The 19,235-nt window shown below is 46.9% G+C and overlaps 1 protein-coding gene and 29 non-coding genes across 30 annotated transcripts in view; 19 read left to right on the plus strand and 11 right to left on the minus strand.

The window, feature by feature from the left end:
• Positions 1–5,548, plus strand: part of LOC126982413 (tropomyosin-1, isoforms 33/34-like) — a 17,087-nt gene extending 11,539 nt beyond the window's left edge. Inside the window, exon 3 of the mRNA XM_050834461.1 lies at positions 5,046–5,548. Coding sequence (XP_050690418.1) covers positions 5,046–5,548 — 503 coding nt within the window. The remainder of the gene's footprint in view (positions 1–5,045) is intronic.
• Trnac-gca (transfer RNA cysteine (anticodon GCA)) lies at positions 341–412 on the plus strand. The gene has a single exon. It is a non-coding gene; the product is annotated as a tRNA-Cys (tRNA).
• Trnac-gca (transfer RNA cysteine (anticodon GCA)) lies at positions 498–569 on the plus strand. The gene has a single exon. It is a non-coding gene; the product is annotated as a tRNA-Cys (tRNA).
• On the plus strand, positions 658–729 carry Trnac-gca (transfer RNA cysteine (anticodon GCA)). Its single transcript has one exon. It is a non-coding gene; the product is annotated as a tRNA-Cys (tRNA).
• Positions 2,971–3,042, minus strand: Trnac-gca (transfer RNA cysteine (anticodon GCA)). Its single transcript has one exon. It is a non-coding gene; the product is annotated as a tRNA-Cys (tRNA).
• On the minus strand, positions 3,128–3,199 carry Trnac-gca (transfer RNA cysteine (anticodon GCA)). The gene has a single exon. It is a non-coding gene; the product is annotated as a tRNA-Cys (tRNA).
• An 825-nt stretch (positions 5,549–6,373) lies between the features above and the next one.
• Trnac-gca (transfer RNA cysteine (anticodon GCA)) lies at positions 6,374–6,445 on the plus strand. Its single transcript has one exon. It is a non-coding gene; the product is annotated as a tRNA-Cys (tRNA).
• An 88-nt stretch (positions 6,446–6,533) lies between these two features.
• Trnac-gca (transfer RNA cysteine (anticodon GCA)) lies at positions 6,534–6,604 on the plus strand. The gene has a single exon. It is a non-coding gene; the product is annotated as a tRNA-Cys (tRNA).
• Positions 6,605–6,690: 86 nt separating this feature from the next.
• On the plus strand, positions 6,691–6,762 carry Trnac-gca (transfer RNA cysteine (anticodon GCA)). The gene has a single exon. It is a non-coding gene; the product is annotated as a tRNA-Cys (tRNA).
• Positions 6,763–7,004: 242 nt separating this feature from the next.
• On the plus strand, positions 7,005–7,075 carry Trnac-gca (transfer RNA cysteine (anticodon GCA)). The gene has a single exon. It is a non-coding gene; the product is annotated as a tRNA-Cys (tRNA).
• Positions 7,076–7,160: 85 nt separating this feature from the next.
• On the plus strand, positions 7,161–7,232 carry Trnac-gca (transfer RNA cysteine (anticodon GCA)). Its single transcript has one exon. It is a non-coding gene; the product is annotated as a tRNA-Cys (tRNA).
• An 88-nt stretch (positions 7,233–7,320) lies between these two features.
• Positions 7,321–7,390, plus strand: Trnac-gca (transfer RNA cysteine (anticodon GCA)). The gene has a single exon. It is a non-coding gene; the product is annotated as a tRNA-Cys (tRNA).
• Positions 7,391–7,473: 83 nt separating this feature from the next.
• On the plus strand, positions 7,474–7,545 carry Trnac-gca (transfer RNA cysteine (anticodon GCA)). Its single transcript has one exon. It is a non-coding gene; the product is annotated as a tRNA-Cys (tRNA).
• Positions 7,546–7,624: 79 nt separating this feature from the next.
• Positions 7,625–7,696, plus strand: Trnac-gca (transfer RNA cysteine (anticodon GCA)). The gene has a single exon. It is a non-coding gene; the product is annotated as a tRNA-Cys (tRNA).
• An 85-nt stretch (positions 7,697–7,781) lies between these two features.
• Trnac-gca (transfer RNA cysteine (anticodon GCA)) lies at positions 7,782–7,853 on the plus strand. Its single transcript has one exon. It is a non-coding gene; the product is annotated as a tRNA-Cys (tRNA).
• A 1,548-nt stretch (positions 7,854–9,401) lies between these two features.
• On the minus strand, positions 9,402–9,473 carry Trnac-gca (transfer RNA cysteine (anticodon GCA)). The gene has a single exon. It is a non-coding gene; the product is annotated as a tRNA-Cys (tRNA).
• Positions 9,474–9,553: 80 nt separating this feature from the next.
• On the minus strand, positions 9,554–9,625 carry Trnac-gca (transfer RNA cysteine (anticodon GCA)). Its single transcript has one exon. It is a non-coding gene; the product is annotated as a tRNA-Cys (tRNA).
• Positions 9,626–10,549: 924 nt separating this feature from the next.
• Positions 10,550–10,621, plus strand: Trnac-gca (transfer RNA cysteine (anticodon GCA)). Its single transcript has one exon. It is a non-coding gene; the product is annotated as a tRNA-Cys (tRNA).
• Positions 10,622–10,709: 88 nt separating this feature from the next.
• On the plus strand, positions 10,710–10,781 carry Trnac-gca (transfer RNA cysteine (anticodon GCA)). Its single transcript has one exon. It is a non-coding gene; the product is annotated as a tRNA-Cys (tRNA).
• A 220-nt stretch (positions 10,782–11,001) lies between these two features.
• Positions 11,002–11,073, plus strand: Trnac-gca (transfer RNA cysteine (anticodon GCA)). Its single transcript has one exon. It is a non-coding gene; the product is annotated as a tRNA-Cys (tRNA).
• Positions 11,074–11,158: 85 nt separating this feature from the next.
• Positions 11,159–11,230, plus strand: Trnac-gca (transfer RNA cysteine (anticodon GCA)). Its single transcript has one exon. It is a non-coding gene; the product is annotated as a tRNA-Cys (tRNA).
• A 1,000-nt stretch (positions 11,231–12,230) lies between these two features.
• On the plus strand, positions 12,231–12,302 carry Trnac-gca (transfer RNA cysteine (anticodon GCA)). Its single transcript has one exon. It is a non-coding gene; the product is annotated as a tRNA-Cys (tRNA).
• Positions 12,303–12,381: 79 nt separating this feature from the next.
• On the plus strand, positions 12,382–12,453 carry Trnac-gca (transfer RNA cysteine (anticodon GCA)). The gene has a single exon. It is a non-coding gene; the product is annotated as a tRNA-Cys (tRNA).
• A 2,123-nt stretch (positions 12,454–14,576) lies between these two features.
• Trnac-gca (transfer RNA cysteine (anticodon GCA)) lies at positions 14,577–14,648 on the minus strand. The gene has a single exon. It is a non-coding gene; the product is annotated as a tRNA-Cys (tRNA).
• Positions 14,649–14,727: 79 nt separating this feature from the next.
• Positions 14,728–14,799, minus strand: Trnac-gca (transfer RNA cysteine (anticodon GCA)). The gene has a single exon. It is a non-coding gene; the product is annotated as a tRNA-Cys (tRNA).
• An 80-nt stretch (positions 14,800–14,879) lies between these two features.
• On the minus strand, positions 14,880–14,951 carry Trnac-gca (transfer RNA cysteine (anticodon GCA)). The gene has a single exon. It is a non-coding gene; the product is annotated as a tRNA-Cys (tRNA).
• A 1,965-nt stretch (positions 14,952–16,916) lies between these two features.
• Positions 16,917–16,988, minus strand: Trnac-gca (transfer RNA cysteine (anticodon GCA)). The gene has a single exon. It is a non-coding gene; the product is annotated as a tRNA-Cys (tRNA).
• A 79-nt stretch (positions 16,989–17,067) lies between these two features.
• Trnac-gca (transfer RNA cysteine (anticodon GCA)) lies at positions 17,068–17,139 on the minus strand. The gene has a single exon. It is a non-coding gene; the product is annotated as a tRNA-Cys (tRNA).
• A 90-nt stretch (positions 17,140–17,229) lies between these two features.
• Trnac-gca (transfer RNA cysteine (anticodon GCA)) lies at positions 17,230–17,301 on the minus strand. The gene has a single exon. It is a non-coding gene; the product is annotated as a tRNA-Cys (tRNA).
• Positions 17,302–17,380: 79 nt separating this feature from the next.
• On the minus strand, positions 17,381–17,452 carry Trnac-gca (transfer RNA cysteine (anticodon GCA)). The gene has a single exon. It is a non-coding gene; the product is annotated as a tRNA-Cys (tRNA).
• Between the last annotated feature and the right edge of the window lie 1,783 nt (positions 17,453–19,235).

The following is a 19,235-nucleotide window of genomic DNA, read 5'->3' on the forward strand; positions in this document are numbered from 1 at the left end:
ATTGTCTGGCCTCTACATTCTGACAAGTTTGCCCCTGTCAGTAGAGAGATATAAATCCTTTTCATTTGCGGTCTTTCAGGAATATTCGAAAGTCTTGCATATCATTGTCTCAAGATAATCAGCATAATTTACTGTTTAGAGATAAACAACTATGGAGTGTGAATAGTGGTGGTCGCCTTGCTCAGTGCCGGCACGCGGCCACACTCTGCGGTCGGAGGGTTCACACATGAAGTCTTCTCTCAGAACAACACTGTGGCGGCGAGGAACCCTGTAACACAGGTGTGTTGTGCACCTGCAAAACCTGCTGATTTTACCTGCAGCACGATTCCTTTATTGTCTCGGGGGTGTAGCTCAGTGGTAGAGCATTCGACTGCAGATCGAGAGGTCCCCGGTTCAAACCCGGGCGCCCCCTATTTTGTTTTCCTTTCTTTTACAGGTAGCTATCTTAACAGGTGTAAAGAGAACAATAACTGTGTTACCTGTTGAACACTTGTCACGGGGGTGTAGCTCAGTGGTAGAGCATTCGACTGCAGATCGAGAGGTCCCCGGTTCAAACCCGGGCGCCCCCTGTTGCTTTTTCCCCTTCCTGAACAGATTGTTTTCTTGACAGGTGTAAAACAAAATATAACTAACTGTTACCTGTTGAACACCTGTTGTGGGGGTGTAGCTCAGCGGTAGAGCATTCGACTGCAGATCGAGAGGTCCCCGGTTCAAACCCGGGCGCCCCCTGGAAGCACATTTCACTCTGTTTTGATCAGTCACAACAGCTTCCTTGGACATGTCGCCACTGACCGGTGCAGCTGCTGCAGAAGCTTGAAGCATCATCTTGTTGGTTGTCTTCATGTCTTACTGTCATATCTCTTCAAACACAGTTCTCTCACAAGACAGAGTTTGATTATGCTTCCGTGGAGGACGGGGAACGACTAGACGATAGGAAGACAACACCTGAGGTTTGCTGTGTTACCAAGTGTTGCCAAGAAAAATAAAATGAATAAAGATAAAATGCAGTGCTTAGACGGTTCTTGGCCTCATGAGCGCTTTGTTTCCCCCTTTTACCGTTTATTTTAAGCTCTTTATAATCATAATCTATGTTTTATATTTGTCGTAATCCTTCAGGAACAATACCGGGCCTCGTGCTCCCGGGAGCCTGCGCACCGCTGACGGGAAATATGCCGCTGAGAAGGAAAAAAGACAATGCTTGTCAGGGAAGTGACGCGCGATTTCTGGTTCATTAGTGTAATTTTTTCCTTGCCTGCTTTCGTGTCCGCCTGTCTGTCTATATATCTGCTGAGATGTATGTCGTTTTTTTTATGTATTACCTTTGCCTGTCATGTCTTTATTTTTTTTCTCCGTGGCTATTTTTTTTTCTACTTCATGTCTCACTGTTCTTTTTGTCTGTATTCCGGTTGCATTTTGTCTATCTCCTTTCACATTTTCTAAAGCTTGTTATTTTTAGTTTTCCATTTTCATATGATTTTTTCAGCTCATTATTGATCTTTCTCCTAATTCTGAATTTTGCCCCGGGTGGTTTTTATTTCCACATCTCGTAAACCTTTAAAGTTAGCAAAACAAAGTTAGGGATATATTTTTTTTTACTAACGATATTTAATACTGTGTTGGGAAGAGCAGGTAGACTGGAAATATAAAACTCTTTGTATGTACGTCTTAGTGTGTGTGTGTGTGTGTGTGTGTGTGTGTGTGTGTGTGTGTAGTTTGATAGTGATAGTTTGCGTGGGTAGGGATGAGACTGTTGTGCCGCTCACGCATCACAAGGGTCGACATAAAAGGACGCTACGATAAGATATACACGGTGTTAATTTGCCGGGAGAACGACCACCTTTTGTGCTTCCCAGAGCGTCGGTTGGGTCTCTTTTCTTTGTTATTCCATCACTTCTGTCTTCTTGATGTCTACTTTTAATCCTCTTCTCGTACATGCCTCGCTTAACTCTTCTATCAGTCTTTGTAACTTTATCTTCTAGTCGGCACTGCATCATCGGCATATCGGGTATTATTCACATTCCTCCCGCCAGTTTCAATCTCTTAACATATTCTCCAGCGCCTCCACACATTGCTATCCATACAGGGAGAACAGATCCGGTGAGAGTTCGCATTCGTCTAACATCTTTATCTAACCTGTCTTCTTGTTTCGAATCTTCACTGCTTCTTTCTGATCCTAATACGAGATATATAATACTTTTAATACCCTTCCCATCTTAACCAATATTTTCCAGCATATCAGCATATCACGCCTCACCGTATCAAATGCCTGCCTTCTCAAAATCCACAAGGCACGTACAAATGTCCCTCAGCATCACATCTGTTCTTTCTGTAATCATTATCAAGGGAAAACTTGTTAGACCGTCCTTTACTTTTACACACACACACACACACACACACACACACACACACACACACACACTTAAACAATAATTTTGTTCTTATTTCATTTATAATTTTTTGTACCTGAAATTATCTAAATTGTGCGTTACTCTTAACATTAACACATGACCTGAGATGAAATAGCGCCAACAGAGAGAAATAGGAAATATCGAGAATTATTACATTAGCAGTAATATATAATAAAAGAACATTACTCGAAACGTAATTCTGCGAAAAAAGTTGATAAAGAAAAAAAAAATGCACGATCAACTACCATTGTATAGAGAAAACTTTACCAGATTTAGAAAATTATTCACAGAAAGACTGGACAGACAGGGCATTTTATCGCCGATCAGTTGTCACTCCTGAATTCACTCCGCGGCCCAGTGGTTGGACAACCAGCCGTCCTGTTTCACCCCCAGGAAACATAACTAAATTCTGTCCTATTGGATAACTATTTGGGTTTACTGAAATGTCAATAAGCCACGAGGGTAATCGACGAATTTTATTTATATTTCAGTTTCACCAACCAGCGGCGAGACATGTCAGTAACTTGTACAGAGTATTTAAAACGGAGAGAACTGTGCTTCCAGGGGGCGCCCGGGTTTGAACCAGGGACCTCTCGATCTGCAGTCGAATGCTCTACCACTGAGCTACACCCCCGTGACAGGTGTTCAACAGATAACACTTATTGTTCGTTTTACACCTGTCAAAGGAACAAGCGGTTCAAAAAGGGGAAAAGAGAAACAGGGGGCGCCCGGGTTTGAACCGGGGACCTCTCGATCTGCAGTCGAATGCTCTACCACTGAGCTACACCCCCCTGACAATGTAGGTGTAGCGCTGCTACTAAGATACGCAGGTGTTGGTGGGACACAACAGCATGTGGGAAATGTCTGCGTTTTTCAGCTGTCGTGTACCGGGTTTAGAGGGAGGGAGGGATGGAGGAGGGAGAGGGGCGGAGAGTGGGAGCGAGCGAGTAAAGGAGAGAGAGCGGGTGGGTGGGGGAGACAGGGTGCAAGATAGGAAAAGGTGAGAAAAGTGACGGGGTAAAAATAATGAGGTTTAGGGAAAGAGAGAAATGCGGTGTTAGAAAAATATCGGAAAAAGGAAGATATAAAGGGTTACGAGAGAGAGAGAGAGAGAGAGAGAGAGAGAGAGAGAGAGAGAGAGAGAGAGAGAGAGAGAGAGAGAGAGAGAGAGAGAGAGAGAGAGAGAGAGAGAGAGAGAGAGAGAGAGAGAGAGAGAGAGAGAGAGAGAGAGAGAGAGAGAGAGAGAGAGAGAGAGAGAGAGAGAGAGAGAGAGTGTGTTTATGGATCAGACTTATGTCACACCCACTCACAAGTTTCGACTCGAATTGGTGTCATGATAAGATATGTATGGTGTTAATTTGCTGGGAGAACGACCAGCTCTATTTTGTGCTTCCAGTAGTGCCAGTAGGCTCTCCTGAGGGGCCTGGTGGACGGCCCCAGTCCGATTTATATTTAAATTAGCTGCTGTGGTATACGGCTCCTGCTCGGCCCATGCTGCCCCCCCAGTGCTTATTTTGACCGCTTAAGAAAGGGTTGATAGAAGATCTCGGCAGCATGTGGGTAATTTTCGCCACTTGGCGATGGTTGAAAATTGTCAGCTGTTGAGGTGGGACTTGAACCCGGGTTCTCGGGATCTCTCACACACACACACACACACACACACACACACACACACACACACACACACACACACACACACACACACACACAAACACACACACTCACACTCACACTCACACACGCTCACACTCACACTCACTCACACCTCTGCTGTCTCGTTTGGCAGTTAGTATGTACGTTTTCATTCATTCGTTGCGAACTGTCACCAAGAACAACTCTTGAGTCGCGTGGACTTCCGGAGTCAGTGTACCTCTGCCGCGGGAAAGAATGAAAACCGATGCACGTCCAGAGAGCAACATTTTTTGTTTTGTTTGTGTGATCTTTCCTATTTTTGTACCTTTCTTAGAGTCCATTCTCTTTGAAGCAGAAAAGTGTAAACTACACTCGTTGGTTACTTTCATGTATTCTTATGTATGTAAATGGAAATAATGATCTAACAATGCCGTTTGTTCTTTTGTGTTTTTTGGTTTGATGGAAGACGATCTGAGGAAGGACCAGTAGTGAGTGTCGCCCCCTGACCTGCCAGAAAGATTAATTTAGTGGAAACTTCGATGCACAATTTTTTTATAGTTTTTACATTGTGGGATCTTTTTTTGTTAGGATTTATGTTTTTCAACCGAAAAGGTGTTTGTGATTTGTATTCTTTATTATTATATTTACTATTGTTCGCCATATACACACGTTTTCTTATTTCCTTTATATTTTTGATTCGTGATTTTTTCATACCAGTTTGAACTGCACCTTTTAATTATCTAATAGTTATCCATCATTTTCGAACACCATAGTAGCAGTTTAAGTAATAATCTAGATACGTACATAGACATATAGTTTGATTTTTTTTTTTACAGCAAGGGAGGCAGCTCAAGGGCACTAAAACAAAAAGGTAACGATCCCGCGGAGAAGGAAAAAAGACGATGCTTGTCAGCGGAGTGACTCGCGATTTCCGGTTCATTTGTATTTTTTTTTTCCTTGCTTGCCTTCGTGTACGCCCCGCAGAGGCCTGCGACTATCCCGCAGAGGCCTGCGCCCACCCCGCTGAGGCCTGCGCACACCCCGCTGAGGCCTGCGCACACCCCGCTGAGGCCTGCGCACACCCCGCTGAGGCCTGCGCACACCCCGCTGAGGCCTGCGCCCACCCCGCTGAGGCCTGCGCACACCCCGCTGAGGCCTGCGCACACCCCGCTGAGGCCTGCGCACACCCCGCTGAGGCCTGCGCCCACCCCGCTGAGGCCTGCGCCCACCCCGCTGAGGCCTGCGCACACCCCGCTGAGGCCTGCGCCCACCCCGCTGAGGCCTGCGCCCACCCCGCTGAGGCCTGCGCACACCCCGCTGAGGCCTGCGCCCACCCCGCTGAGGCCTGCGCACACCCCGCTGAGGCCTGCGCACACCCCGCTGAGGCCTGCGCACACCCCGCTGAGGCCTGCGCCCACCCCGCTGAGGCCTGCGCCCACCCCGCTGAGGCCTGCGCACACCTGCTGAGGCCTGCGCCCACCCCGCTGAGGCCTGCACACCCCTGCTGAGGCCTGCACACCCCGCTGAGGCCTGCGCCCACCCCGCTGAGGCCTGCGCCCACCCCGCTGAGGCCTGCGCACACCCCGCTGAGGCCTGCGCCCACCCCGCTGAGGCCTGCGCACACCCCGCTGAGGCCTGCGCACACCCCGCTGAGGCCTGCGCCAACCCCGCAGAGGACTGCGCCCACCCCGCAGAGGCCTGCGCCCACCCTGCTGATGCCTGCGCACACCCCGCTGAGGCCTGTGCACACCCCTGCGCAGAAGCCTGCGCACACCCCGCTGAGGCCAAGAGGCCAGGAGACTATGCTGAAATTTGGCCGAAGAGGAACAAAATTGAAATAGTAATTACGGACTAAGAGTATAATACTAAATAAAATCAAATGAAATACAAAAGAACGGGAAGGAAAGCATCTCATATACGCACACGCACACGCACACACACTCGCACGCAAAAAGTAATTAAAAATAGAACGTTTGAGTACAAGGGGTGCCGTTGCAAAGGCAATACCCTGCAACATCACCTGATCAGACGTCAAGAGGAAGATAGAAATCCCCCTCATTTGCGGTCTTTTAGAGATATTCGAAATTCTTGCAAACCATTGTATCAAGAAAAGCATAATTTACTGTTGATAGATAAACAGCTTATAAGTGTGAGTCGTGGTGGTCGCCCTGCTCAGTGCCGGCACGCGGCCACACACTGCGGGCAGAGGGTTCACGCATGAAAAGTCTGTCTCAGGACAACACCGTGGCGGAGCGGAACCCCCGTAACACAGGTGTGTTGTGTCCCAGCAACACCTGCTGATTTTACCTGCAGCACCATTCCTTCATTGTCTCGGGGGTGTAGCTCAGTGGTAGAGCATTCGACTGCAGATCGAGAGGTCCCCGGTTCAAACCCGGGCGCCCCCTGTTTCTTTTTCCCCTTCCTGAACAGATTGTTCCTTTGACAGGTGTAAAACGAACAATATCTTTGTGTTACATGATGAACACCTGTCAGGGGGGTGTAGCTCAGTGGTAGAGCATTCGACTGCAGATCGAGAGGTCCCCGGTTCAAACCGGGCGCCCCTGTTTCTTTTACCCTTACTGAACAGATTGTTCCTTTGACAGGTGTAAAACGAACAATATCTTTGTGTTACATGATGAACACCTGTCAGGGGGGTGTAGCTCAGTGGTAGAGCATTCGACTGCAGATCGAGAGGTCCCCGGTTCAAACCCGGGCGCCCCCTGTTTCTTTTTCCCCTTCCTGAACAGATTGTTCCTTTGACAGGTGTAAAACGAACAATATCTTTGTGTTACATGATGAACACCTGTCAGGGGGGTGTAGCTCAGTGGTAGAGCATTCGACTGCAGATCGAGAGGTCCCCGGTTCAAACAGGCGCCCCTGTTTCTTTTTCCCTTCCTGAACAGATTGTTCCTTTGACAGGTGTAAAACGAACAATATCTTTGTGTTACATGATGAACACCTGTCAGGGGTGTAGCTCAGTGGTAGAGCATTCGACTGCAGATCGAGAGGTCCCCGGTTCAAACCAGGCGCCCCTGTTTCTTTTCCCTTCCTGAACAGATTGTTCCTTTGACAGGTGTAAAACGAACAATATCTTTGTGTTACATGATGAACACCTGTCAGGGGGGTGTAGCTCAGTGGTAGAGCATTCGACTGCAGATCGAGAGGTCCCCGGTTCAAACCCGGGCGCCCCCTGTTTCTTTTTCCCCTTCCTGAACAGATTGTTCCTTTGACAGGTGTAAAACGAACAATATCTTTGTGTTACATGATGAACACCTGTCAGGGGGGTGTAGCTCAGTGGTAGAGCATTCGACTGCAGATCGAGAGGTCCCGGTTCAAACCAGGCGCCCCTGTTTTTTTCCTTCCTGAACAGATTGTTCCTTTGACAGGTGTAAAACGAACAATATCTTTGTGTTACATGATGAACACCTGTCAGGGGGGTGTAGCTCAGTGGTAGAGCATTCGACTGCAGATCGAGAGGTCCCCGGTTCAAACCCGGGCGCCCCCTGTTTTTTCCGTCCCTGAATAGGTTATCTTAGCAGATATAAAGAGAACAATAACTATGTTACCTGTTGAACATCTGTAACGGGGGTGTAGCTCAGTGGTAGAGCATTCGACTGCAGATCGAGAGGTCCCCGGTTCAAAACCGGGCGTCCCCTGTTTTTCATTACCCCTTCCTGAACAGATTGTTCCTTTGATAGGTGTAAAACAAACAATAAGTGTTACCAGTTGAACACCTGTCACGGGGGTGTAGCACAGCGGTAGAGCATTCGACTGCAGATCGAGAGGTCCCCGGTTCAAATCCGGACGCCCCCTGGGAGAACACCAGCTTCCTTGTACATGTCGCCGCTTCTCGGTGCAGCAGAAGCCCGAAAGAGTCAGTCCTTGTCGGTCGCTTTCATGACTTATTGTAATGTCTGTCCATACACAGTTCTCCAACAAGACTGTGAGTGTGATTATGCTTCCTTGGGGAGGACGAGAAATGACAAGACGATAGGATTGTGTGTGTGTGTGTGTGTGTGTGTGTGTGTGTGTGTGTGTGTGTACGCACACGCGCTGGTCTCAGCAACAGGTGTCTCACTTGTTGCTTCTTGGTTACCGTTTTTGATTATTCCTAGTTTTCTGTTATTCCCCAAACCTTTCCTTTGATGAGGATGAGACTATTCCTATATTTTCTGGCCTCTGCATCTTCGCTCGTTTGCCCTTTATTTTTTGTTGTTTGTGGGTCTCGGTCCGCAGCGTGCCATCGGTGGGAGGCTGGGGGGTGGGGGTGGGGGTGGGGGGTGACTGGGGGAGCAGGAGCCGAGGTGGTGGTGCCGGCGTGGCGTAGTTCCTCGTCAGTTCATGATCATCTTGAGTCCACAGCATGAATGATGCAACAAATCGATGATTTCAGAGAGCTTCATTATGTCAGGAGATAGACAACCACTTCATTTGCTGTCTGTCAAGGAAATTCTGATATCTTGCATAACATTCTCAAGATTATCAGCATAATTTACGGTTAAAAGATAAACGCTTATGAGTGTGAGTCGTGGTGGTCGCCCTGCTTAGTGCCGGTGTCGTGTTCCTGGCTGTCCCCCTATTCTTGGCTGTCCTGCGAACTGCGCATGCTCAGAAGCGAATGTAAAATAAAGACTTGTTGATAAACAGAGCTGTTCTCAGGCATCCCCGACAGCATGGCTTTGCTCACTTCACTTTCCCTTGAGAATAATGACAGAAAGAACAGTTGAGGTGGAGAGGGACATGTACACTTGATTTTTGGATTATAAGATTCCATTTGATAAGGTGAGGCGTGAGGGCGTGACTGAATTGCTAGAGTATATTGGATTAGATGAGTTGTTATTTGAGAATTTTCTTATTCGTAAATTCGTAAAATATTATGTTATTGATAAAACTGACCAAAGTTGAAATAACACTAACATAGAAAAATAGTAAGTATACGAAGTATAATAGTAAGTATACGAAATATACATTAATAATAATATACAATTAAAGAACATCACTTGAAACTTTCATTATATAGTGAAAACTTAACCAGATTTATAAAAACAATCACAGAGAGGCTGGAATGGCGGGACATTTTGACATTTTAGCACCGATCAGCCGTCACTCCTGACTTCACCCCGCGGGCCAGTGGGGGACGCCTAGCCGTGGCCTTCCTTCCTTCCTGACCGTCCTCCTTCACACCTCAGGAAGCGTAACTGAAGTCTCTCTCCTGTTGGATAATTATTTGAGTTTATAGAAGTGCCAATAAGGTACGATAGTGACCGACGAGTGTTGTTGAGACTTCCGTTGCACCAATCAGCGGCGAGACATGTCAGTAACTTGTACTAAGTATTTAAAACGGAGAGAATTTGTGCCTCCAGGGGGCGCCCGGGTTTGAACCGGGGACCTCTCGATCTGCAGTCGAATGCTCTACCACTGAGCTACACCCCCGTTACAGATGTTCAACAGGTAACACAGTTATTGTTCTCTTTACACCTGCTAAGATAACCTATTCAGAGAGGGAAAAAAACAGGGGGCGCCCGGGTTTGAACCGGGGACCTCTCGATCTGCAGTCGAATGCTCTACCACTGAGCTACACCCCCGTGACAATGAAGGTGTAGCACTGCTGCTAAGATACGCAGGTGTTGCATGGACACAACACATCTATGTTACGGAGGTTCCTAGCCGCCACAGTGTTGTCTGGAGATAATCTTCATGCGTGAATCCTCCGGGAGGCGAGGCGGCGCGGGGCAAGGCGACCACTCACACTGTATTAATATTAAATCGTTTGCTCTTGTCCAATCTATCTCTTCCTGAATTATATCTCACTCTCTCTCTCTCTCTCTCTCTCTCTCTCTCTCTCTCTCTCTCTCTCTCTCTCTCTCTCTCTCTCTCTCTCTCTCTCTCTCTCTCTCTCTCTCTCTCTCTCTCTCTCTCTCTCTCTCTCTCTCTCTCTCTCTCTCTCTCTCTCTCTCTCTCTCTCTCTTTTATCGGTTCAATGTTTTTCATCAGATTTCTCTTGTCGTTAATCTTTCATGGCTCATCAACGTGGTTTCACATGTTCTCATTTTCCCTTTCCAGTTATTATTCCTCTTTGCTGTTCCCGTCTCGCCCTTTTTCCCTCTCTGCATAATTCACTTTGTTTTTCTTAAGTTCATCACCATCTGGAGGAGTCCATATCATCAATGATGCAACAAGTCGATGATTTCAGGGAGCTTCATCATGTCAGTAGAAAGACAGAAAAGCACTATATTTGCGGTCTGTCAAGGACATTCGAAAATCTTGCATACCTTTGTGTCAAGATATCAGCATAATTTGCTGTTAAAAGGTAAATAGCTTTTGACTGCGAGTCGTGGTGGTCACCCTGCTCAGTGCCGGCACGCGGCCACACACTGCGGTCAGAGGGTTCACGCATGAAAAGTCTGTCTCCAGGGAACACTGGCGGCGCGGAACCCCCATAACACAGGTGTGTTGTGTCCCAGCATCACCTGCTCATTTTACCTGCAGCACCATTCCTTCATTGTCAGGGGGGTGTAGCTCAGTGGTAGAGCATTCGACTGCAGATCGAGAGGCCCCCGGTTCAAACCCGGGCGCCCCCTGTTTCTTTTTCCCCTTCCTGAACAGATTGTTCCTTTGACAGGTGTAAAACGAACAATATCTATGTGTTACATGATGAACACCTGTCAGGGGGGTGTAGCTCAGTGGTAGAGCATTCGACTGCAGATCGAGAGGTCCCCGGTTCAAACCCGGGCGCCCCCTATTTTTTCCCTCTCTGAATAGGTTATCTTAGCAGATATAAAGAGAACAATAACTATGTTACCTGTTGAACATCTGTAACATCAGTGGTAGAGCATTCGACTGCAGATCGAGAGGTCCCCGGTTCAAACCCGGGCGCTCCCTGTTTTTTCCGTCCCTGAATAGGTTATCTTAGCAGATATAAAGAGAACAATAACTATGTTACCTGTTGAACATCTGTAACGGGGGTGTAGCTCAGTGGTAGAGCATTCGACTGCAGATCGAGAGGTCCCCGGTTCAAACCCGGGCGTCCCCTGTTTTTCATTTCCCCTTCCTGAACAGATTGTTCCTTTGATAGGTGTAAAACGAACAATAAGTGTTACCAGTTGAACACCTGTCACGGGGGTGTAGCACAGCGGTAGAGCATTCGACTGCAGATCGAGAGGTCCCCGGTTCAAACCCGGACGCCCCCTGGGAGAACACCAGCTTCCTTGTACATGTCGCCGCTTCTCGGTGCAGCAGAAGCCCGAAGAGTCAGTCCTTGTCGGTCGCTTTCATGACTTATTGTAATGTCTGTCTATACACAGTTCTCCAACAAGACTGTGAGTGTGATTATGCTTCCTTGGGGAGGACGAGAAATGACAAGACGATAGGATTGTGTGTGTGTGTGTGTGTGTGTGTGTGTGTGTGTGTACGCACACGCGCTGGTCTCAGCAACAGGTGTCTCACTTGTTGCTTCTTGGTTACCGTTTTTAATTATTCCTAGTTTTCTGTTATTCCCCAAACCTTTCCTTTGATGAGGATTAGACTATTGCTATAATTTCTGGCCTCTGCATCTTCGCTCGTTTGCCCTTTATTTTTTGTTGTTTGTGGGTCTCGGTCCGCAGCGTGCCATCTGTGGGAGGCTGGGGGGTGGGGGTGGGGGTGGGGGGTGACTGGGGGAGCAGGAGCCGAGGGGGTGTAGCTTGTCGTTAGTCTTTCATGGCTCATCAACGTGGTTTCACATGTTCTCATTTTCCCTTTCCAGTTATTATTCCTCTTTGCTGTTCCCGTCTCGCCCTTTTTCCCTCTCTGCATAATTCACTTTGTTTTTCTTAAGTTCATCACCATCTGGAGGAGTCCATATCATCAATGATGCAACAAGTCGATGATTTCAGGGAGCTTCATCATGTCAGTAGAAAGACAGAAAAGCACTATATATGCGGTCTGTCAAGGACATTCGAAAATCTTGCATACCTTTGTGTCAAGATATCAGCATAATTTGCTGTTAAAAGATAAATAGCTTTTGACTGTGAGTCGTGGTGGTCACCCTGCTCAGTGCCGGCTCGCGGCCACACACTGCGGTCAGAGGGTTCACGCATGAAAAGTCTGTCTCCAGGGAACACTGGCGGCGCGGAACCCCCATAACACAGGTGTGTTGTGTCCCAGCATCACCTGCTCATTTTACCTGCAGCACCATTCCTTCATTGTCAGGGGGGTGTAGCTCAGTGGTAGAGCATTCGACTGCAGATCGAGAGGTCCCCGGTTCAAACCCGGGCGCCCCCTGTTTTTTCCGTCCCTGAATAGGCTATCTTAGCAGGTGTAAAGAGAACAATAACTGTGTTACCTGTTGAACACCTGTCACGGGGGTGTAGCTCAGTGGTAGAGCATTCGACTGCAGATCGAGAGGTCCCCGGTTCAAACCCGGGCGCCCCCTGGAAACACAGTTCACTGTTTTGGTCCATCACAACAGCTTCCTTGCAGCAGAAACCTGAACTGTCATCTTGTTTTTCGCTTTCATGGCTTACTGTCATATCTATTCATACACCGTTCTCTAACAAGACTTGAGCTTGTTATGCTTCCTTGTCGAGGAGGAGGAAAGACAAGACGATAGGAAGACAGGACCTGAGTTTTGTTGTGTTACCATGTGTTGAGAGAGGATTAAAACGAAACTAATGTAAAAAGCGGTGTTTAGATAGTTTTTGGCCTAGTGAGCGCTTCGTTACTCCCCTTTCACCGTCTATTTTCAGCACTTGATATATTGAATTGTTCATATTTCATATTTGTCGTAATAATTCAAGAACATTAACGCGAACCTCGTGCACCCGCGGGCCTGCGCATCTCTGACGTGAACGATGCTGCGGAGAAGAAAGAAAAGACGATGCTTGTCAGGGAGTGACGCGCGAGTTTTGGTTCTTTTGTGTTTTTTCTTTATTTCCTTGCTTATCTTCGTGTCCGTCTGTCGGTCTATATATCTGCTCGGATGTCTGTCGTTCTTTTGTGTATTATGTTTGCCTGTCTTGGCTTTTTTTGTTTCCGTGTCTTTATTATTTTCGAGTTCATGTCTCACAACAATTCTTTTTGCTGGATTCCGGCTGGATTTTGTTTAACTCGTTTCAATCTTTTAAAGCTTGTTTTTTCGTTTTCCATTTTTGTTTAATTTCTTTCTGTTCATTAGATTTATAATTTGGCTCATGCTGTTTTTATTTTATTTTCACTTCTCATGAACCCTTTAAGTTAGAAAACAAAGATAAAGTTTTCACTATCGAAATCTAATACTGTGCATGAAATAGCAGGTAGATTGGAAATATAAAACCTTTTGTATAGACGTCTTTGTGTGTGTGTGTGTGTGTGTGTGTGTGTGTGTGTGTGTGTGTGTGAAAGTACAGGACCGGTTTTTACAATTTTTCCCTTGAGAATGATTACAGAAAGAACAGTTGAGATGCAGAGGGACATGTACAATCGTGGGACACAAGTGTTGACACATTGTCCACTGAGTTTCGTTCACCGGCCCCGACTTTAAAATATATACACCGCATGGAAAGAGGCTAATGTTCAGATATGTCACTACATATACACTCTCCATAATTTATTAGATATGAATTTGTCAGTTGTGCACACTAATAACAACTTTTAAATTCGCGGACGAAAATGTCTCTTTACATTTCGTTCAAATTTAGTCAGTGACAGCTAAAGTTGTTTACAACGCTATTATGCATTTGAATAAATGTTGTATTCATTCCTGCAACGTCCTCGCTAAGATAATACGAAGAAAACATTGATAACGTGCACAAAAATTCTGATATGGTTTAAAAATATATAATGATACCACCATTTAACTCTCGCTTGACAATGTTATGCAATGACGTCACTCACTTGCTTTGTGGATTACGAGAAGGCATTGATAAGGTGAGGCGTGAGGGCGTGACTGAATTGCTGGAGTATATTGTTTTAGATGAGTTGTTATTAAAGAATTATCTAATTCATAAATCGTATAATGTTATGTTATCGATAATATATAAAATATTGTACCTGCAGTTATCTACTCGTAAAATGTTTGCTACTCTTAAAATTGACAGCTACCCAAAGATTAAGTACCGCTAACAGAGAAAAATAGTAGGTATACGTAAAATACATTAATAGTAATATACAATGCAAGAACATTTGAAACCGAATACTGCTAAAAAAGTGATGAAAATAAGATTAAGCACAAAATGCTTCCGTTATTCAGAGGAAACTGAACCAGATTCATGAAAATTTACAAAGACTGGACGAGCGGGACGTTTTAGCACCGATCAGCCGTCACTCCTGACTTAACCCCGCGGGCCAGTGGGGGGCGCCTAGCCGTGGCCTTCCTTCCTTCCTGACCGTCCTCCTTCACACCTCAGGAAGCGTAACTGAAGTCTCTCTCCTGTTGGATAATTATTTGAGTTTATAGAAGTGCCAATAAGGTACGATAGTGACCGACGAGTGTTGTTGAGACTTCCGTTGCACCAATCAGCGGCGAGACATGTCAGTAACTTGTACTGAGTATTTAAAACGGAGAGAATTTGTGCCTCCAGGGGGCGCCCGGGTTTGAACCGGGGACCTCTCGATCTGCAGTCGAATGCTCTACCACTGAGCTACACCCCCGTTACATGTGTTCAACAGGTAACGCAGTTATTGTTCTCTTTACACCTGCTAAGATAACCTATTCAGAGAGGGAAAAAATAGGGGGCGCCCGGGTTTGAACCGGGGACCTCTCGATCTGCAGTCGAATGCTCTACCACTGAGCTACACCCCCGTGACAGATGTTCAACAGGTAACACAGTTATTGTTCTCTTTACTGCTGCTAAGTTATCCTTTTCCGAGAGGGAAAAAAACAGGGGGCGCCCGGGTTTGAACCGGGGACCTCTCGATCTGCAGTCGAATGCTCTACCACTGAGCTACACCCCCGTGACAATGAAGGTGTAGCGCTGCTGCTAAGATACGCAGGTGCTGCTGGGACACAACACACCTGTACTACGGGGGATCCTCGCCGCCATTGTGTCGTCGGCAGATAGAGACTTCATGCGTGAACCCTCTGCGAGGCGAGGCGGCGCGGGGCAAGGCGACCACTCAACTCACTCACGCTCTATTAATATTGAATACTTATAGTTTGCTATAGTCTAATCTAACCTTTCCTGAATATATATCTCTAACAGATCTAAATGTTCTCTCTCTCTCTCTCTCTCTCTCTCTCTCTCTCTCTCTCTCTCTTATCGCTTCACTGTGTTTCATCACATTTCTCTTGTTTTCTATCTTCCATCGCTCATCACCGTGGTTTCACACAGTCTCATTCTCCCTTTCCAGTTATTATTCCCCTTTGCTGTTCCTGTCTCGCCTGTTTTCCTTCTCTACATAATACACTCAGGAACAACTCATCCCTCTCATCGTCTCTCTTTATCCTCCCTGAAGCATATAACTTCCCTTCCTCATTATCTATCTCCACTTTTCCCCCACGTTCGTCTCTCCTTTCCAGCTGTACCATGGGTCGAACACCCTCCGCCTCTCCCCTACCCCTCACACCCACACCCATATCCCCCTCCTCATTTTTCAGTCTCATCATCTTCACCTCGCCTCTTTTCCCCACCCTTCTCCTTCAGGCCGTTCACACATGCACACTCTTCATCTCATAATTATTTTCCCAGTCACACACTTTCTCAAATTTCTCTCCCTACGAATCTCACTTTCCTTCCACCTGCCTTTCAACCTTATTTCCTTTACTACACATCTGTTCCACCTTCCTCTCCCTCCCATCTTCTTTTTCCATCTCCTTCTTATCCTCTCTCTCCCTCTCTCCGTCCTTCTCCCCTCCTCCCTCCCACTCTCCATGTCTGTCTTCCACTATATGCCTTTCCTTCCTCTCCTCCTCCTTCTCCCTTCTCCCTCCTCCCTCCTCCTCCATCCTTCCCTCCTTTCCCTTCCTCAGATAAAGGTCCTGTCGCGTTGACAACTCCTGTGCGTTAAATTTTTTGGGAAATGTCTGCGTTTTTCAGCTGTCATGTGGGTTTTAGAGGAGAAGGAGAGTGGGAACGAGAGAGGGAGAGGAAAGGGAGAGGAGGGAGCCAGGGTGCAAGATAGGATAAGGCGAGAAAAGAGTGACGGAGTAAAAATAATGAGGTTTAGGGAAAGAGAGCAATGTGGTGTTAGAAAAATATATCAGAAAAAGGAAGATATGAAGCGAGAGAGGGAGAGAGGAAGAGAGGGAGATCCATTTTGGTAGTTGTTGAGAGGAGTGAATAAGATTAATATGGTGGGCAGGTCAGATGGAGAGGCAGGACAGGTAGACAATTTACGTAGTTCTGACGATTTTTCTTTTCTTTTGCAGGTACGTGGTGGCAAGGAAGGAGGAGGAGGAGGAGGAGGAGGAGGAGGAGGAGGAGTCGCATTTGACCCGACCTTTAAACCCGTCCCGTACAGGTAATGTGTTTGGTATTCTGTGTTTGCTGCATTACTTTTTGTCCTATATATACAACTAAAAAAAAGAAAATGCTTAGGTAAGGATAAGACTGAGGAAAGCATCCGGTAAAAGACGGTAAAACATTTAAAAAAGGATGTTTTCGAAGATGCAGAGAAAGTTTAATCATAGTCTTAACATATTTTATTTTATTATTGTTGGTTCAGTTTTCGTGTTCTGCTACGCCAGGTTAAAAACGATAAAGGGTAAAATGTTCCACACACAACGAGCTAAGGGGAACTGAATGAATGAATTGGTCCACTTACTTGTCCTTCCATTCGTCAGTTGGGTAGAGGAGACGAGGAGTGAGTAATGCTTTAGTGTTCGTGTTTTGGTACTTAAGATGGAGACGATTGAAAAAAAAGCGTTCCGTAACGTGTAACTTGTACTGAGTATTTAAAACGGAGAGAATTTGTGCCTCCAGGGGGCGCCCGGGTTTGAACCGGGGACCTCTCGATCTGCAGTCGAATGCTCTACCACTGAGCTACACCCCCGTGACAGATGTTCAACAGGTAACACAGTTATTGTTATCTTTAAACCTGCTAAGATAACCTATTCAGAGAGGGAAAAAAGAGGGGGCGCCCGGATTTGAACCGGGGACCTCTCGATCTGCAGTCGAATGCTCTACCACTGAGCTACACCCCCGTGACAGGTGCTCAACAGGTAACAGTTAGTTAATATTCGTTTTACACCTATCAAGGAAACAAACTGTTCATGAATGGGAAAAAAAGAAACAGGGGGCGCTCGGGTTTGAACCGGGGACCTCTCGATCTGCAGTCGAATGCTCTACCACTGAGCTACACCCCCGTTACATGTGTTCAACAGGTAACACAGTTATTGTTCTCTTTACACCTGCTAAGATAACCTATTCAGAGAGGGAAAAAATAGGGGGCGCCCGGGTTTGAACCGGGGACCTCTCGATCTGCAGTCGAATGCTCTACCACTGAGCTACACCCCCGTGACAATGAAGGTGTAGCGCTGCTGCTAAGATACGCAGGTGCTGCTGGGACACAACACACCTGTACTACGGGGGATCCTCGCCGCCATTGTGTCGTCGGCAGATAGAGACTTCATGCGTGAACCCTCTGCGAGGCGAGGCGGCGCGGGGCAAGGCGACCACTCAACTCACTCACGCTCTATTAATATTGAATACTTATAGTTTGCTATAGTCTAATCTAACCTTTCCTGAATATATATCTCTAACAGATCTAAATGTTCTCTCTCTCTCTCTCTCTCTCTCTCTCTCTCTCTCTCTCTCTCTCTCTCTCTCTCTCTCTCTTATCGCTTCACTGTGTTTCATCACATTTCTCTTGTTTTCTATCTTCCATCGCTCATCACCGTGGTTTCACACAGTCTCATTCTCCCTTTCCAGTTATTATTCCCCTTTGCTGTTCCTGTCTCGCCTGTTTTCTTTCTCTACATAATTCACGTTGGAACACCTCATCCCTCTCATCGTCTCTCTTCATCCTCCCTGAAGCATATAATTTCCCTTCCTCCTTATTATCTATCTCCAGTTGAAATAAAAGGTTCCATAACGAGTCAAGAAGAACTGAACTGATGAATTAATGCACTGATTTGCTCTTCCATTCCTCAGTTGGATAGAGGAGACATCCGAGGGAGTAGAAAATCTTGTCCAGAGGGGTCGCGGGTTGGGAGATTGGAAGGAACTCAGGGTTCAGCAAGTTTAGGAGAGCAGTAACCGTAAAGATTGTAGATAACAGTAAGAGTAGACGACGATAGCGCGGGAAACAACGCTACGAGGGACTGCGAGGAACCGTAGATTGGGCGCTGAAGGAGGACTTTTGAGGCGGAGGAATGGCCTTAGTCTTTATCTTGTTTGAAAGTGCTGTTTGGAGAGACTCGTCATCCACTCTCTTCCTTTTCCTCTCCCCCCTTCCCCCTTTACCCTTTCCCCTTTCCCCTTCCCTTCCCTTCCCTTCCCTTCCCTTTCCTTCCCTTCCCTTCCCTTCCCTTCCCTTTCCTTTCCTTTCCTTTCCTTTCCTTTCCTTTCCTTTCCTTTCCTTCCTTCCTTCCTTCCTTCCTTCCCTTCCCTTTCCTTTCCTTCCCTTCCATTCCCTTCCCTTCCCTTCCCTTCCCTTTCCTTTCCTTCCCTTCCCTTCCCTTCCCTTCCCTTCCCTCTCCTTTCCTTCCCTTCTCTTCCCTTCCCTTTCCTTTCCTTTCCTTTCCTTTCCTTTCCTTCCCTTCCCTTCCCTTCCCTTCCCTTTCCTTTCCTTTCCACACACACACACACACGCATTTGCAGGGAGGCGTGCATAAACGTTGATGTCATAGTACCTAGCAAGGAGCCGGATGGTAGAAAACAGGCGATAAGGTGTAGGGAGAAGACCGATATAGGTGCTATAGAACAGTCGCAGCGTAGCAGGAAGGCGACGAACAGACAGTGCTATTGTCAGGCAGGGGGAGGTGGCAGGGAATGATAGATGGAGTAGAGTGTTAACAGGGTAGCAGTAGGATAGCAGAAGGGCATATTGGCAGGGAGGTTAAGGTGGTAGAAAGTAAGAGCAGGGAAGCAGGGGGGCAGCGGGAGGACCTCAGTATTAGCAGGGAAGGGGATGTGGCAGGGAGAGACAGAAAGAGTAGGTGGCAGAACGGTAGGAGCAGGGAATCAGGAAAAAGCAGGCAGTAAGGACCTCAATATCGGCAGGGAGAGAGAGACAGGGGGGCGGCAGGGAGGCAAAGGCGACATCACATTAGAAGACGAACAGGAACGCAGTGCTATT

This window comes from Eriocheir sinensis, chromosome 51 (assembly GCF_024679095.1).
Source record: "Eriocheir sinensis breed Jianghai 21 chromosome 51, ASM2467909v1, whole genome shotgun sequence".
Taxonomy (NCBI): Eukaryota; Metazoa; Arthropoda; class Malacostraca; order Decapoda; family Varunidae; genus Eriocheir; species Eriocheir sinensis.